The following is a 15,704-nucleotide window of genomic DNA, read 5'->3' as shown; positions in this document are numbered from 1 at the left end:
GATGAAGAATGGGAGACAAGGAGAGGAGGGCACTTCAGATTGTGTAGAAAAGGAAGCAAAGAGACTCACCATGAGGAAGGAGTAGCCAATCCACAAGCTGCGCCAGCCAGCAGGGCATTGTGGGATGGTAATATCCTGGCTGTGCACGGCGATGGCGACGGACGGAGCTTCGCACACAGAGCAGCGGCTGATGTAGGGTTTGATATCACCTTCCTCCACGGGCATCATGGGAAGGGGCGCGGTGGTGGACAGCCAATAGGATTTGTCGTTGCGGCTGGCGTAGTAGCAGACGTCTCCGGGGTTGCAGTACAGGAAGGGCATGGTGTTGAAACGAGGGAGGCAGGAGCCCGCCAGACCTGGGATCAACGGATCAATTCAATCAACCGATCAATCAATTAACCAATAAATGTAATCATATAAAATGATGACACTGAGCTACAGACACTACAGGCAAATTTGAGACATCCTTACTTGTTCTATCTGCCAATCCAATTAAATCTGAATAGACATGAGTATAACCCAATAATCATGTGGTGTTTATGTGAATTTCCTGTCTTTTAGTTTTTCTTATCTCTTTCTCACCTAGGTCCTGGTTGTGGGCCTTCTCCTGGCCCTCGAAGTACAGCAGACTGTAGCCGTCCCACAGCTTCGACATGCCCACGGGGCACATGGGGGTCTGCTCTGATTGGCTGTGCTTCACCAGCAGGTATCCCACGCTCACACTGCGGCCCGGCATGCCATGCAACCCTGTAGTTCCTGGGTTGCCATGGTGACCTAGGGGTCAGAGAGAGAGAGAGAGAGGTTCAAATGCATCTGTGCGTAATATATAAAATATGTGCAATGTTTTTGTCTGTTTTCTTTTCTAAATGTTTGTGTGGTTAAAATGTATTTACATTAAAAACACAACATTTCCGGGTCTAATAAATCACACCACCATAAAAACAGCAAATGGAATACTGGATTTAATTTGTTTCAGATCAGCATCCTAAAATCTCTTTATCAGTAAGCTAATTACAGAACTAATAATCACTACAGACCATGGGTCATTTCTCTCATAATACACTAGTGGCTCATTCAGACCAATAACACTCTATCCAAACCATTTGGGGGAAACCAGCTCCCCATCTCCCTCTCTTAATCCAGGCCTGAGTGCTATAATTCTAATATACCCCATTGCCCTGGCACACCTGCCATACTGTACCTACCTTCCATGCCCTGCAGACCAAGATGGCCCCTCCCTCCAACATTCCCACGGTACCCAGGGGCACCTGGTCTGCCACCCACCCCTGGCATCCCCTTCTGCCCCTGGGGCCCAAAGTAGCCTGGAGGGGGAGATGGGGAATAGGGGTTTAAGGGGTAAGGAAGTAGGAAAATGGGGGAAAAAAAGGTCAGAGAAAAGATTGCTAATCCCACAGAAGAAACTGTATATAGAACAGTCTATTATATTGACAACAACACAACACTGTAACACATTCTCCTACCTGGATCTCCAGGGGGTCCTTTAGGGCCGCTCTCCCCTTGTACCCCCTCCGGTCCTCGGATACCCTGAGGACCTGGAGCACCCCTCTCTCCTGGCATCCTGGTGGGTAGTGGGGCTGGGCCCTGGTTACCTGGGGCTCCTGGATAACCTGCAGGACCAGACCAGGCCACACACAGTTTGTACGTGAGAAACAGGCAACTTCCATGATAATGTAGGTGATTTTCAGATGAATTATAGTGATGTGCAGAGTGATATCAAACAGAGTGAGAAGACATCCTTACCTGTGAGTCCAGTACTTCCTTTTGGGCCGGAAGGACCTCGGTCTCCTTGGAAACCAGACCGACCAGGAAATCCCATCATCCCTTGACCTCCCTTCACACCTTTGCAACAAAAGCCATGGCTGTTACTTTTACTGTTTCAGTGAAAGGTTAAACAGCTCAATATTCCCTGTCTGTCAAAAGTGAAACAGATAACAAAACATAATTCTGGACTGTATTTTGGAATTTCTCCTCTATACTATAATCTATACTATAATCTATACTATAATCCTACATTCTTATGAAAAAGGGTTCCAAAAGGATTCTTCAGATTTCCCCATAGGATAACCCTTTTTGGTTCCATGTAGGAATTACAACATGTAGGAATTCCAAAACAGAATCCAGAATGATGTTTTGTTATCCTACGGGGACAGCCAAAGAACCCTTTTAGGTTCTAGATAGCACCTTTTGTTCTAAGAGTATATGATCCGCACCTTTCTTCCCAGACACTCCGCTCTGTCCTTTGTATCCTGATGGTCCCTGATCCCCCTGCTTTCCTTTCAGACCAGGGAATCCAGTGACGCCATACTGGCCAGTTAAACCCTTCTCTCCATATTGAGAGGGCTCACCAGGTAAACCACGGGGCCCAGGGAAACCTGCAAAACAAAACAACCATTATTAGCACACCAAATACACACACAAAACACTTCACACACTACACATCCCAGAGGATAAAAACTCGGTCCGTTAATCTACTCTAAATCTACACATTCCACTCCGTCATTTTCTACTCCACCTGGCAGTCCTTTGGGTCCAGGGAAGCCAGGTTCTCCTGACGGTCCGGGTCTGTCTGAGGTGCCCTGTGGCCCTTGGGGGCCCTGAAACCCTGGGGGTCCCACCTGGCCCTGGTCACCTGAGGACAAGAAGAGAAGAGGGAGGTCTTAGACACTATAAAACACAAAATGTCCTCCAAACTTTGTAACAAAAAAATGCAATGTTTCTTTAGGAGCAGTGACTAACCTGGTTGTCCTTGAACTCCCTTCAAACCCAGCGATCCGGGTGTCCCGACCTCGGAGTTGGGTATACCTGTCTCTCCCCTCGCTCCCTTAGCACCGGGGTCACCTGGGGTTCCAAAGTTATTCTGACCTGGAAGTCCAGGGATTCCCTTCTGACCCTTCAGCCCATCCAGTCCGAATATACCCTTTAGTCCCGGGAAACCTGCAGAGAGGAGCAGATCAAACACAGTGTTAAGGCAAAGGTTTTGTGTATGTGCACACCCATGTGTGTGTGTGTGTGTGTACCTCTCTGTCCGGGGAAGCCTGGTTGTCCATGTGTGCCTGATTCTCCGGGGACCCCAGGCCATCCCTTCGTACCCTGGTTGCCTGGAAACCCTTGTTGACCATCAGATCCTGGAGACAACAACCACAGAGAGTCAGACAGGTAACAGTCAGACACAGGCAATGAATGACACTCATTCTAATAATGTGAGCATCAGGGCAAGAAGTCAAGTCTCTTACCTACAGGTCCTCCTGTGCCAGGTTCACCTGGCACGCCCTTCATGCCCTCAATACCATGGAAACCTCCACCTCCCCTGTCTCCCAGATTCCCAATGTAGCCCTTCTGACCTGTAGGGAGAGACAGAGGGCATCAGGAACACTGTTACCATGGTAACACTTCTCAGAGAGCATCTTAAGTAGACTAATTTTCTTCATCTGCACTGATCTTATAACATAGAATAGGTAACAGCAATATGGTGGAGGCCTACCAGGTATTTGCTCTCACCAGTCCATGCAGATGTAGGATCTTAATTTGACCAGTTTTGTAGCAGGAGTAAAATAATCCTGAAGCAGGATGATTAGATTATATATACAGTGTCAGTCAAACGTTTGGACACACCTACTCATACAAGGGTTTAACATTATTTTGACTGTTTTCTACATTTTAGAATAATAGTGAAGACATCAAAACTATGAAATAACACATATGGAATCATGTAGTAACCAAAAACGTGTTATACAAATCAAAATAGATTTTAGATTCTTCAAAGTAGCCACCCTTTGCCTTGATGACAGCTTTGCACACTCTTGGAATTCTCTCAACCAGCTTCACCTAGAATGCTTTTCCATCAGTCTTGAGTTCCCACATATGCTGAGCACTTGTTGGCTGCTTTTCCTCCACTCTGTGGTCCAACTCATCCTAAACCAACTCAATTGGGTTGAAGCCGGCACGGACAGAGATGGCCGCCTCCATTCGCTTTCCTAGGAAACTATGCAGTATTTAGTTTTTTTTACGTGTTATTTCTTACATTGGTACCCCAGGTAATCTTAGGTTTTATTACGTACAGTCGGGAGGAACTACTGGATATAAGAGCAACGTCAACTCACCATCATTACGAACAGGAATACGACTTTCCCGAAGCGGATCCTGTGTTTTGCCCACCACCCTGGACAATGGATCGGATCCCAGCCGGCGAACCAAAACAACGACGCCGTAAGAGGGGCAGACGAAGCGGTCTTCTAGTCAGGTTCCGGAGACGGGCACATAGCGCACAGCTCCCGAGCATACTACTCGCCAATGTCCAGTCTCTTGACAACAAGGTTGATGAAATCCGAGCAAGGGTAGCATTCCAGACAGACATAAGAGACTAACGTTCTTTGCTTCACAGAAACATGACTCACTCGAGACACGCTATCGGAGTCGGTACAGCCAGCTGATTTCTTCACGCATCGCGCCAACAGAAACAAGCATCTTTCTGGTAAGAAGAGTGGCGGGGGGGTATGCCTTATGATTAACAAGACGTGGTGTGATCATAACAACATACAGGAACTCAAGTCCTTCTGTTCACCTGACTTAGAATTCCTCACAATCAAATGTTGACCGCATTATCTACCAAGAGAATTCCCTTAGATTATAATCACAGCCGTATATTCCCCCCAAGCAGACACATCGATGGCCCTGAACTAACTTTATTTGACTCTATGTAAACTGGAAACTACATATCCTGAGGCTGCATTCATTGTAGCTGGGGATTTTAACAAGGCTAATCTGAAAACAAGACTCCCTAAATTCTATCAGCATATCGATTGTGCTACCAGGGCTGGTAAAACCCTGGATCATTGTTATTCTAACTTCCGCAACGCATATAAGGCCCTCCCCCGCCCTCCTTTCTGAAAAGCTGACCATGACTGCATTTTGTTGCTCCCTGCCTATAGACAGAGACTAAAACAGGAATGTCCCGCGCTTAGGTCTGTTCAACGCTGGTCCGACCAATCTGATTCCACGCTTCAAAATCGCTTCGATCACATGGATTGGGATATGTTCCGCATTGCGTCAAACAACAACTTTGATGAATACGCTGATTCGGTGAGCGAATTTATTAGCAAGTGCATCGGCGATGCCGTACCCACAGCAACTATTAAAACATTCCCAAACAGGAAACCGTGGATTGATGGCAGCATTCGCACGAAACTGAAAGCGCGAACCACTGCTTTTAACCAGGGCAAGGTGACCGGAAACATGACCAAATACAAACAGTGTAGCTATTCCTTCGCAAGGCAAGCAAACAAGCTAAGCGTCAGTATAGAGACAAAGTAGAGTCGCAATTCAACGACTCAGACACAAGAAGTATGTGGCAGGGTCTACAGTCAATCACAGATTACAAAAAGAAAACCAGTCCAGTCGCGGACCAGGATGTCTTGCTCCCAGACAGACTAAACAACTTCTTTGCTCGCTTTGAGGACAATACAATGTCACTGACACGGCCAGCTACCAAAACCTGCGGACTCTCCTTCACTACAGCTGACGTGAGTAAAACATTTAAATGTGTTAATCCTCGCAAGGCTGCAGGCTCAGACGGCATCCCCAGCTGCATCCTCAGAGCATGCGCAGACCAGCTGGCTGGTGTGTTTATGGACATATTCAATCAATCCTTATCCCAGTCTGCTGTTCCCACATGCTTCAAGAGGGCACATGCTTCAAGATTGTTCCTGATCCCAAAAAAGCTAAGGTAACTGAGCTAAACGACTACCGTCCCGTAGCACTCACTTCTGTCATCATGAAGTGCTTTGAGAGACTAGTCAAGGACCATTTCACCTCCACCCTACCTGACACCCTAGACCCACTCCAATTTGCTTACCGCCCCAATAGGTCCACAGACGACGCAATCGCAACCACACTGCAAACTGTCCTAACCCATCTGGACAAGAGGAATACCTATGTGAGAATGTTGTTCATCGACTACAGCTCAGCATTTAACACCATAGTACCCTCCAAACTCGTCATCAAGCTCGAGACCCTGGGTCTCGACCCCGCCCTGTGCAACTGGGTACTGGACTTCCTGACGGGCCGCCCCCAGGTGGTGAGGGTAGGTAACAACATCTCCACCCCGCTGATCCTCAACACTGGGGACCCACAAGGGTGCGTTCTGAGCCCTCTCCGTACTCCCTGTTCACCCACGACTGCATGGCCATGCACGCCTCCAACTCAATCATCAAGTTTGCAGACGACACTACAGAGGTAGGCTTGATTACCAACAACGACGAGACGGTCTACAGGGAGGAGGATTGGGCCCTTGGACAGTGGTGTCAGGAAAATAACCTCACACTCAATGTCAACAAAACAAAGGAGATGATCGGGGACTTCCGGAAACAGCAGAGGGAGCACCCCCCTATCCACATCGACGGGACAGTAGTGGAGAGGGTAGTAAGTTTTAAGTTCCTCGGCGTACACATCACGGACAAACTGAAATGGTCCACCCACACAGACAGCGTGGTAAAGAAGGCGCAGCAGCGCCTCTTCAACCTCAGGAGGCTGAAGAAATTTGGCTTGTCACCAAAAGCACTCACAAACTTTTACAGATGCACAATCGAGAGCATCCTGTTGGGCTGTATCACCGCCTGGTACGGCAACTGCTCCGCCCACAACCGTAACGCTCTCAAGAGGGTAGTGAGGTCTGCACAACGCATCACCGGGGGCAAACTACCTGCCTTCCAGGACACCTACACCACCCGATGTCACAGGAAGGCCATAAAGATCATCAAGGACAACAACCACCCGAGCCACTGCTTGTTCACCCTGCTATCATCCAGAAGGAGAGGTCAGTACAGGTGCATCAAAGCAGGGACCGAGAGACTGAAAAACAGCTTCTATCTCAAGGCCATCAGACTGTTAAACAGCCACCACTAACATAAAGTGGCTGCTGCTGCCAACATACTGACTCAACTCCAGCCACTTTAATATTGGAAAAATTGATGTAAAAAATGTATCACTAGCCACTTTAAACAATGCCACTTAATATAATGTTAACATACCCTACATTACTCATCTCATATGTATATACTGTACTCGATACCATCTACTGCATCTTGCCTATGCCGTTCTGTATCATCACTCATTCATATATCTTTATTTGAGCTGTTCTTGCCATAATATGGACTTGGTCTTTTACCAAATAAGGCTATCTTCTATATACCCCCCCCTACCTTGTCACAACACAACTGATCGGCTCAAACGCATTAAGAAGGAAAGAAATTCCACCAATGAACTTTAACTAGGCACATCTGTTAATTGAAATGCATTCCAGCTGACTACCTCATGAAGCTGGTTGAGAAAATGCGTGCAAAGCTGTCATCAAGGCAAAGGGTGGCTACTTTGCAGAATCTCAAATATAAAATATATTTTGATTTGTTATACACTTTTTTGGTTACTACATGATTCCATATGTGTTATTTCATAGTTTTGAAGCCTTCACTACTTTTCTACAATGTAGAAAATAGTAAAAATAAAGAAAAACCCTTGAATGAATAGGTGTGTCTAAACTTTTGACTGGTACTGTATATAAAAAAGTGATTATGTCTAACAGGAAATTAGTTTTGTCTACAGCTATAGTTTAGGTGTGATATCTAGTGAAAGAAAGTGAAGTACAGGTTTTCAGTGAAATTATGTAAATCCAAAATTTGAATTTCCTACGACAACAGAGTGATGAAATTAAGATACAACATCTGTAGTTCCTAGTGCAAATGAAGGAAGCCAGTCTGAATGAGTGACTCACCTGGAACCCCAGGGAAACCATCCTCCCCCCTCAGTCCTGTGGATCCGGGCATGTCGATTACGGCACCCCCCTCACCTGGAAAAGAAAACAATGACGCATTTCAGCAAGTACCTTTTACTACTCATTCTTTCTTCTGTGGAACTGTTAAATAGGCCTGGGACTTTAGCTTCAAGTCCAAGTGCTTAACAAAGACAAGATTTAGCTGAGTTGAAACTGCTGGAAAGTGGAGTTTGGAGGACTACTGGCGTCTACGGTACTGTACGTATCCATGAGTTTTGGGACGGACAGGGGGCGTCATACCTTTGACACCCTTCACTCCTGGATCTCCTGAGGATCCGTAGGCACCGGGGTTACCTTTATCCCCCTGAAAAACACACACAGAGATACAGAGATACAGCATTAGATCGGACAGAGATATCCGTCTGTTCTAACCTGGTCGTTGAACATGTTTAGCATGAAAACTACAGGTGCAGGCTGCAGCAGAGACACAATGGGAACCAGACAACATGGTCTCACCCTGTGACCAGACATCCCGGGAAAGCCGCTGATTCCGTTTGATCCTGTCAGACCAGGCATTCCTTTTGGCCCCGGAAGTCCCTGTGCGCCTGGGTTGCCTTGGAAACCCTTCTCATCGCTGGGGTCTCCGGGAACGCCGTGGTAGCCCTCCATTCCCGGAACACCAGGAAAACCTTTAGGACCTGTGGAAGAGAGAGAGGGAAGGTGAAGAGGGGATCAGAATGAGACTAGTGAAATGAAAAGGAGGATGAGGAGGACAGAATGTGAATAAAGAAGAGAGGGGGGATAGGGAGGGCATGAAGCCTGAATATCCCTACTCACCTCTGGGTCCAGTGAATCCGATCTGTCCTGTGGTTCCATCTTCTCCCTTTGTACCCTTCATGTCTTTGATGATCTGACGAGGGATGTGGGGTTTCTCGCCAGTTGGACCCCTCAGGCCACGGTCACCTAGGAGACAGCGGGGGTGAGAGTGAGTGTCAAATCAGATGAAAGGATCGAAAGAGAAAGTGAGGGACAGGGAAAGAGAGCAGTAGAGCACAGAAACACACACAATTCTAATGGCAGTTCCGTCTCACCCTTTGAACCATAGTCGCCCATGATTCCTTTCTGTCCAAATCCACCGGGATCGCCAGTCTCTCCTTTCTGTCCAGAGAAGCCCTTCAGGCCTGACTCACCAGGCATTCCTCCAAACCCTGACATGCCACGAGACCCTTTGATACCTGGAACAGGAAGTGACATCTCAAGTCAGGAGGATAGTCCTCACATCATCATCTAGTTTTGATATACACTGCGTATACCAAACATTAAGAACACCTTCCTAATATTGAGTTGCACCCCCTTTGGACCTCAGAAAAGCCTACATTTGTCGGGGCATAGACTCTACAATACTGGCCCATGTTGACTCCAATACTTCCCACAGTTGTGTCAAGTTGGCTGGATGTTCTTTGGGTGGTGGACCATTCTTGATACACATTGGAAACTGTTGAGAGTGAAAAACCCAGCAGCGTTGCAGTTCTTGACACACTCAAACCGGTGCCCCTGGCACCTACTACCATAACCCGTTCAGAAAGGCACAAAAATATTGTGAATGGTACACATACACGATCCATGTCTCAAGTGTCTCAATGTTTAAAAATCCTTCTTTAACCTGTCTCCTCCCCTTCATCTGCACTAATTTAAGTGAATTTAATAAGTGACATCAATATGGGATCATAGCTTCCACCTGTATTCACCTGGTCAGTCTATTTCATGGAAAGAGCAGGTGTTCCTAATATTTGTATACTCAGTGTATTTCATTCCTCACTGCAAAACTCTAGTGTGACATCGCATCATCATATCAACTATTCATCAGAAAATGACATGTGGACTGTGAGAGTATGACCATATATGACCACTAACTCTATAAGTAGAACATTGCACAGAACATGACTCCACTGTGTATAATAACTTACCCTTGAACCCTGGCAGGCCAGAGTGTCCTGTAGGTCCTGGCACTCCGGGGTCACCCTGGTCTCCGGTGTTTCCCTCAGCGCCCTGACTACCAAACTCTCCCAGTGTCCCCTTTAGTCCTTTGGGCCCTGGTGTGCCAGGGTCCCCCTGATCACCCCTGTTTCCGCTCAAACCTGTAAGTGACACATACACAGTGTATTAGGTTATATCTCTTCAAAGCAAACAGAAAAAAAGTTAAGAAAGAGAAGTTAATCAGTCATGTTTCTGACCTGGTTGTCCGGTGCTTCCTGTTGGTCCAGGGACACCAGCCGTTCCGGGTACACCTGGCCAGCCATACTTCCCAGCAGCTCCCGGTCCTCCTTGCTCCCCTTGCAGACCTGAAGGACCTACGTCGCCCTTGAACCCAATCATACCAGGCATGCCACCCATCCCTAAGAGAGAAGGGCAGAGAGAGGCCATTACAATAACTATACAGTGCATTTGGAAAGTATTCAGACCCCTTGACTTTTTCCACATTTTAAAACATTACAGCCTTATTCCAAAATGGATTAAATAGTTTTCCCCCCTCATCAATCTACACAAACAATATCCCATAATGACAAAATAAAAACAGGTTTTTAGATTTTTTTGCAAATGTATTAAAAATAAAAATCAGAAGTATCAAATCAAACTTTATTTGTCATATGTGCCGAATACAAAAGGTGAAATGCTTACTTACAAGCCCTTATGTCACGCCCTGACCTTAGAGAGCTTTTTATGTCTCTATTTTGGTTTGGTCAGGGTGTGATTTGGGTGGGCATTCTATGTTCTTTTCTATGTTTTGTATTTCTTTGTTTTGTCTGGGTATGGCTCTCAATCAGGGGCAGCTGACTATTGTTGTCTCTGATTGGGAACCATACTTAGGTAGCTTTTTCCCTCCATTGTGTTGTGGGTAGTTATTTTCTGTTTAGTGTTTTCTGCACCTTACAGGACTGTTTCGGTTTTGTTTATTCTCTTTGTTATTTTGTTATAGTGTTCAGTTTAAATAAAAAGCATGAACACTTGCCACGCTGCGCTTTGGTCCGATTAGTCCTCATCCGTCCTATGCCTGCGCTCCGCCCGTGTCGGGCTAAAGTGGGCATTGAGCTAAATGGAGAGGTGCGAGTGGTAAGCACCAGATCTCCAGTGCTCCCCCACAGCCGATTCATCCTGTGCCTCCTCTACGCACCAGGCCTCCTGTAGGTCTCCCCAGCCTGGTGGGCCCTGTGGCAGCCCCACGCACCAGGTTGTCTCTGCGTCTCCTCCCTCCAGAGTAAAGTGGGCATTCAGCCTGGAGGAGTGGTGCCAAGGCTGCGCACCAGAGCTCCAGTGCTCCCCCACAGCCTGAGTCACCCTCCAGTCCGGAGCCTTCCGAGTCGCTCTCCAGTCCGGAGCCTTCCTAGTCGCCCTCCAGTCCGGAGCCTTCCGAGTCGCCCTCCAGTCCGAAGACTTCCGAGTCGCCCTCCAGCCTTCCGAGTCGCTGTCACGCCCTGACCTTAGAGAGATTTTTATGTCTCTATTTTGGTTTGGTCAGGGTGTGATTTGGGTGGGCATTCTATGTTATTTTTCTATGTTTTGTATTTCTTTGTTTTGGCTGGGTGTGTTTGGACCATGATAGTTCGTTGTTGATGTGAACACCAAGGAACTTGAAACTCTCGACCTGCTCCACTACAGCCCTGTTAATGTTAATGAGGGCCTGTTCAGCTTGCGTTTTCCTGTAGTCCACGATCAGCTCCTTTGTCTTGCTCACGTTGAGGGAGAGGTTGTTGTCCTGGCACCACACTGCCAGTCCTCTGACCTCTCCTATAGGCTGTCTCATCATTGTAGTTGACCAGGCCTACCACTGTTGTGTCATCAGCAAACTTAATGATGGTGTTGGAGTCGTGTTTGTCCACGCTGTCGTGGGTGAACAGGGAGTACAGCAGGGGACTAAGCACACACCCCTGAGGGGCCCCAGTGTTGAGGATCAGCGTGGCAGACTACCCTTGCCTACCCTTACCACCTGGGAGAGGCCCATCAGGAAGTCCAGGATCCAGTTGCAGAGGGAGGTGTTTAGTCTCAAAGTCTTGATGCGGATGTTTCCTGTAATCCATGGCTTCTGGTTGGGATATGTATGTACGGTCACTGTGGGGATGACGTCATCAATGCACTTATTGATTAAGCTGACTGAGGTGGTATACTCCTCAATGCCATTGGATGAATCCCGGAACATATTCCAGTCTGTGCTAGCAAAACAGCCCTGTAGCGTAGCATCCGTGTCATCTGACCACTTCCATATTGAGCGAGTCACTGGTACTTCCTGCTTTAGTTTTTGCTTGTAAGCAGGAATCAGGAGGACATTTGCCAAATGGATTGCGAGGAAGAGCTTTGTATGTGTCTCTTTGTGTGGAGTAAAGGTGGTCTCGACATGCTGGTAGAAATGAGGTAAAATGGATTTAAGTTTGTCTGCATTAAAGTCCCTGGTAACTAGGAGCGCCACTTATAAATTAGCATTTTCCTGTTTGCTTATGACCTTATACAGTTGGTTGAGTGTGGTCTTAGTGCCAGCATTGGTTTGTGGTGGTAAATAGATGGCTACGAAGAATATAGATGACAACTGTCTTGGTTGAAAGTGTGTTCTACAGCTTATCATAAGTTACTGTGCCTCATGCGAGCAATGCCTCAAGACTTCTTTAATATTAGACATCGCGCACCAGCTGTTATTGACAAATAGACACACACCCCGCCCCTTCTCTTACCAGACATAGCTTCTCTGTCCTGCCGATACATAGAAAATCCCGCCAGCTCTATATTATCTGTGTCATCGTTCAGCCACAACTCGATGAAACATAAGATATTACAGTTTTTAATGTCCCGTTGGTAGGATAGTCTTGATCGTATATCATCCAGTTTGTTTTCCAATGATTGCACGTTGGCCAATAGAACGGATAGTAGTGGAGGTTTACTCACTCACCTACAAATTCTCAGAATGCAGCCGTCGTTGTCCTGTTGGAAGGTAAACCTTAGCCCCAGTCTGAGGTCCTGACTAGTCTCAAAGTCCCTGCTGCTGAAAAACTTCCCCACAGCATGATGCTGCCACCAGCATTTTTAAAATGTAACCTTTATTTAACTTGGCAAGTCAGTTAAGAACAAATTCTTATTTACAATGACGGCATACAGGGGAACAATGGGTTAACTGCCTTGTTCAGGGGCAGAACGACAGATTTTTACCTTCTCAGCTCGGGGATTCGTTCCAGCAACCTTTCGGTTACTGGCCCAATGCTCTAACCACTAGGCTACCTGCCGACCCGAAGAATTCTTCACAGTAGGGATGGTGCCAAGTTTCCTCCAGACGTAACGCTTGGCATTCAGGCCAAAGAGTTCCTTCTTTGTTTCATCAACCAGAGAATCTTGTTTCTCATAGTCTGAGAGTCCTTTAGGTGTCTTTTGGCAAACTCCAAGCGGGCTGTCATGTGCCTTTTACTGAGGAATGGCTTCCGTCTGGCCACTCTACCATGAAGGCCTGTTTGGTGGAATGCTGCAGAGATGGTTGTCCTTCTGGAAGGTTCTCCCATCTCCGCAGAGGAACTCTGGAGCTCTTTCAGAGTGACCATCGGGTTCTTGGTCACCTCCCTGACCAAGGCCCTTCTCCCCTCATTGCTCAGTTTGGCTGGGCGGCCAGCTCTAGGAAGAGTCTTAGTGGTTACAAACTTCTTCCATTTAAGAATGATGGAGGCCACTGTGTTCTTGGGATCTTCAATACATTTGTTGCTACCTTTCCCCAGATCTGTGACTCGACACAATCCAGTCTTGGAGCTCTACTGACAATTCCTTCGACCTCATTGCTTGGTTTTTGCTCTGACATGCACTGTCAACTGTGGGACCTTATATAAATCATGTCCAATCAATAACATTTACCACAGGTAGACTCCAATCAAGTTGTAGAAACATCTCAAGGATGATCAATGGAAACAGAATGCACCTGAGCTCAAATTTTGAGTCTCTTAGCTAAGGGTCTGAATACTTATGTAAACAATGTATTTCTGTTTTTATTTGTAATACATTTGCAGAAATGTCTAAAAAGCCGTTTTTGCTTTGTCAAGGGGTACAGTATTATGTGTAGACTGATGAGGCCCAAAAATAATTTAATCAATTTTAGAGTAACGCTTTAAAGTAACAAAATGTGGAAAAAGGGAAGGGGTCTGAATACTTTCCAAATGCACGTTTGGAACTGTGGAGAAATTGTAGTTTTTCCATATTGCAGGTTTGTTATGGTATTAGTACCCACCTGGGTAACCCTCGTTTCCAGGCTCTCCGCTGAACCCTTTAGGTCCCTGCTCTCCAGGAAGACCCACTTCTCCACGTTGTCCGGTCGACGCTCCCCAGATCTCCCCGTGAGGTCCCTTCTCTCCTGGCTCCCCGTTCCGACCCTGTTGACCTTGCAAACCTTGGGTTCCAGAATTACCCTTTGAGCCGGGCTGACCCAAGTCTCCATGGAGGCCTCTAAAACCTGGGAGAGAGGACCAGACCATTAGAACTACCAGCAGTATTAAAGCACTAGGGGCGGATTCCAACCAAAGTTAAGTGTGTGTAAACGTAATTACCTTCTTATACGCTTTTCTCTCTATGTGTATTCTGACCTAGAAGTTAAGCACGAGAATAGCCTGCTATTCACCAGCTATTCGTTTGGGGGGGTGATCGAATAAATGAAGGTGTGGTGTAGTTGTGTCTACAGATATTCTGACCTTGACTTCATTCCGTAATAATTCCACCACCTTCATGCGAGAGGAAACCATGACTAACGTCTTGCATCTACTTTCTTCCTATATAAATAACACCACTAACCAAGCACTGTCATTTACAACTTGATAAGAGCTATTGATAAGAGCTGAAAACCCTATTGAATGAAAACTCCACCAGAAAATCTTTGGCCAGCAAATGGGAGGGTTTTCAGCAGTTTAATGAAATGTATTCAGAGAGCAAAAGGTAGCCACACCTACAGAGCACGTTACGTGACTGAATAATGTATGTCTGAATACCAAATACTGAGAAATGCGTAGGAAAGGCGTGTGTAGGAAAGGTGCAAATGTTCCAAGTCTGAATCGGTCCCTAGGCCTAAGTGCATCCATTACAAGTGGGAGTAAATGTACCTGTGATCTGCTCTGATGCTATGTGTATAATGCACGCTCTAGAATGCCCTTCAAGCCAATCAGAAACGAGTATTCAACAATGCCATGGTATTTACACAGGCAGCCCAATTCTGATCTTTTTTCCAGTAATTGATCTTTTGACCAATCAGATCAGCTCTTTCGCCATTGTAAACACAGCCATAGAATAGTATAACAGTTAAAGCAGCAAAATCATCACCTGGATATCCAGGTGACCCTCCTCTGCCTTGATCTCCTATCTCTCCTTTGGCCCCGTTATCTCCAAGTAGACCTGTTGATCCTTTTTGACCTGGGAGACCTGAAGCACAGACAAAAGGACATACAGGAAGCTAGACATGAATTTGGATCTTGACAGGAAAAAACAGGGCATATGACACATTTTCTGTTTTGCATTCTAAAAGCTAAAAGCTTACCTAGGAAACCTTCTAACCCGGGGGGTCCTGGTGGTCCTGGTATACCGGGTGGTCCAGGTATGGCATCGCAATCACCTGAGTAAAAAAATAACACAGAGATTGTATCAGCAATTACTAGAAGAACGGTTCTCACAGCAGCCATTTTGGATCTGCTGCTTCACTGCTCTACTGCACACTTCAGTGGTTTTTGCCTGCTTTTTGTATTGGTTGGACAATACAGTTGCTCAGTGTGGATTGTGAATCAGAGCATAGCAAATAAAATAACATACATATTAGCCAACTAACCGAAGATGAGACTATGAGGGGAGAAACCAGTTACAAAAACACCATTAAAAAACCTGAATTTAACTCTAACTCTATACACAGTGACTGGAA

The 15,704-nt window shown here is 46.4% G+C and overlaps 1 protein-coding gene across 1 annotated transcript in view; it reads right to left on the bottom strand.

Annotated features, from left to right (window-relative positions):
* Window positions 1-15,704, bottom strand: part of LOC139404200 (collagen alpha-2(IV) chain-like) — a 125,244-nt gene that overhangs the window by 1,634 nt on the left and 107,906 nt on the right. Inside the window, exons 27-46 of the mRNA XM_071147195.1 lie at window positions 15,330-15,404; window positions 15,116-15,214; window positions 14,037-14,258; window positions 10,021-10,182; window positions 9,754-9,924; window positions 8,878-9,021; window positions 8,624-8,749; window positions 8,303-8,484; window positions 8,087-8,150; window positions 7,787-7,861; window positions 3,255-3,362; window positions 3,039-3,146; window positions 2,758-2,955; window positions 2,534-2,650; window positions 2,232-2,393; window positions 1,762-1,860; window positions 1,482-1,628; window positions 1,206-1,322; window positions 583-774; window positions 70-356 (exon numbers count right to left, since the gene is read on the bottom strand). Of these exons, the coding sequence (XP_071003296.1) occupies window positions 70-356; window positions 583-774; window positions 1,206-1,322; window positions 1,482-1,628; window positions 1,762-1,860; window positions 2,232-2,393; window positions 2,534-2,650; window positions 2,758-2,955; window positions 3,039-3,146; window positions 3,255-3,362; window positions 7,787-7,861; window positions 8,087-8,150; window positions 8,303-8,484; window positions 8,624-8,749; window positions 8,878-9,021; window positions 9,754-9,924; window positions 10,021-10,182; window positions 14,037-14,258; window positions 15,116-15,214; window positions 15,330-15,404 (2,855 nt within the window). The remainder of the gene's footprint in view (window positions 1-69; window positions 357-582; window positions 775-1,205; window positions 1,323-1,481; window positions 1,629-1,761; window positions 1,861-2,231; window positions 2,394-2,533; window positions 2,651-2,757; window positions 2,956-3,038; window positions 3,147-3,254; window positions 3,363-7,786; window positions 7,862-8,086; window positions 8,151-8,302; window positions 8,485-8,623; window positions 8,750-8,877; window positions 9,022-9,753; window positions 9,925-10,020; window positions 10,183-14,036; window positions 14,259-15,115; window positions 15,215-15,329; window positions 15,405-15,704) is intronic.

The sequence above is a fragment of the Oncorhynchus clarkii genome, chromosome 3 (genome assembly GCF_045791955.1).
Source record: "Oncorhynchus clarkii lewisi isolate Uvic-CL-2024 chromosome 3, UVic_Ocla_1.0, whole genome shotgun sequence".
NCBI classification, from domain to species: Eukaryota; Metazoa; Chordata; class Actinopteri; order Salmoniformes; family Salmonidae; genus Oncorhynchus; species Oncorhynchus clarkii.
Note: the sequence above shows the minus strand (reverse complement) of the source record. Positions and strands in the feature narration are given on the sequence as shown.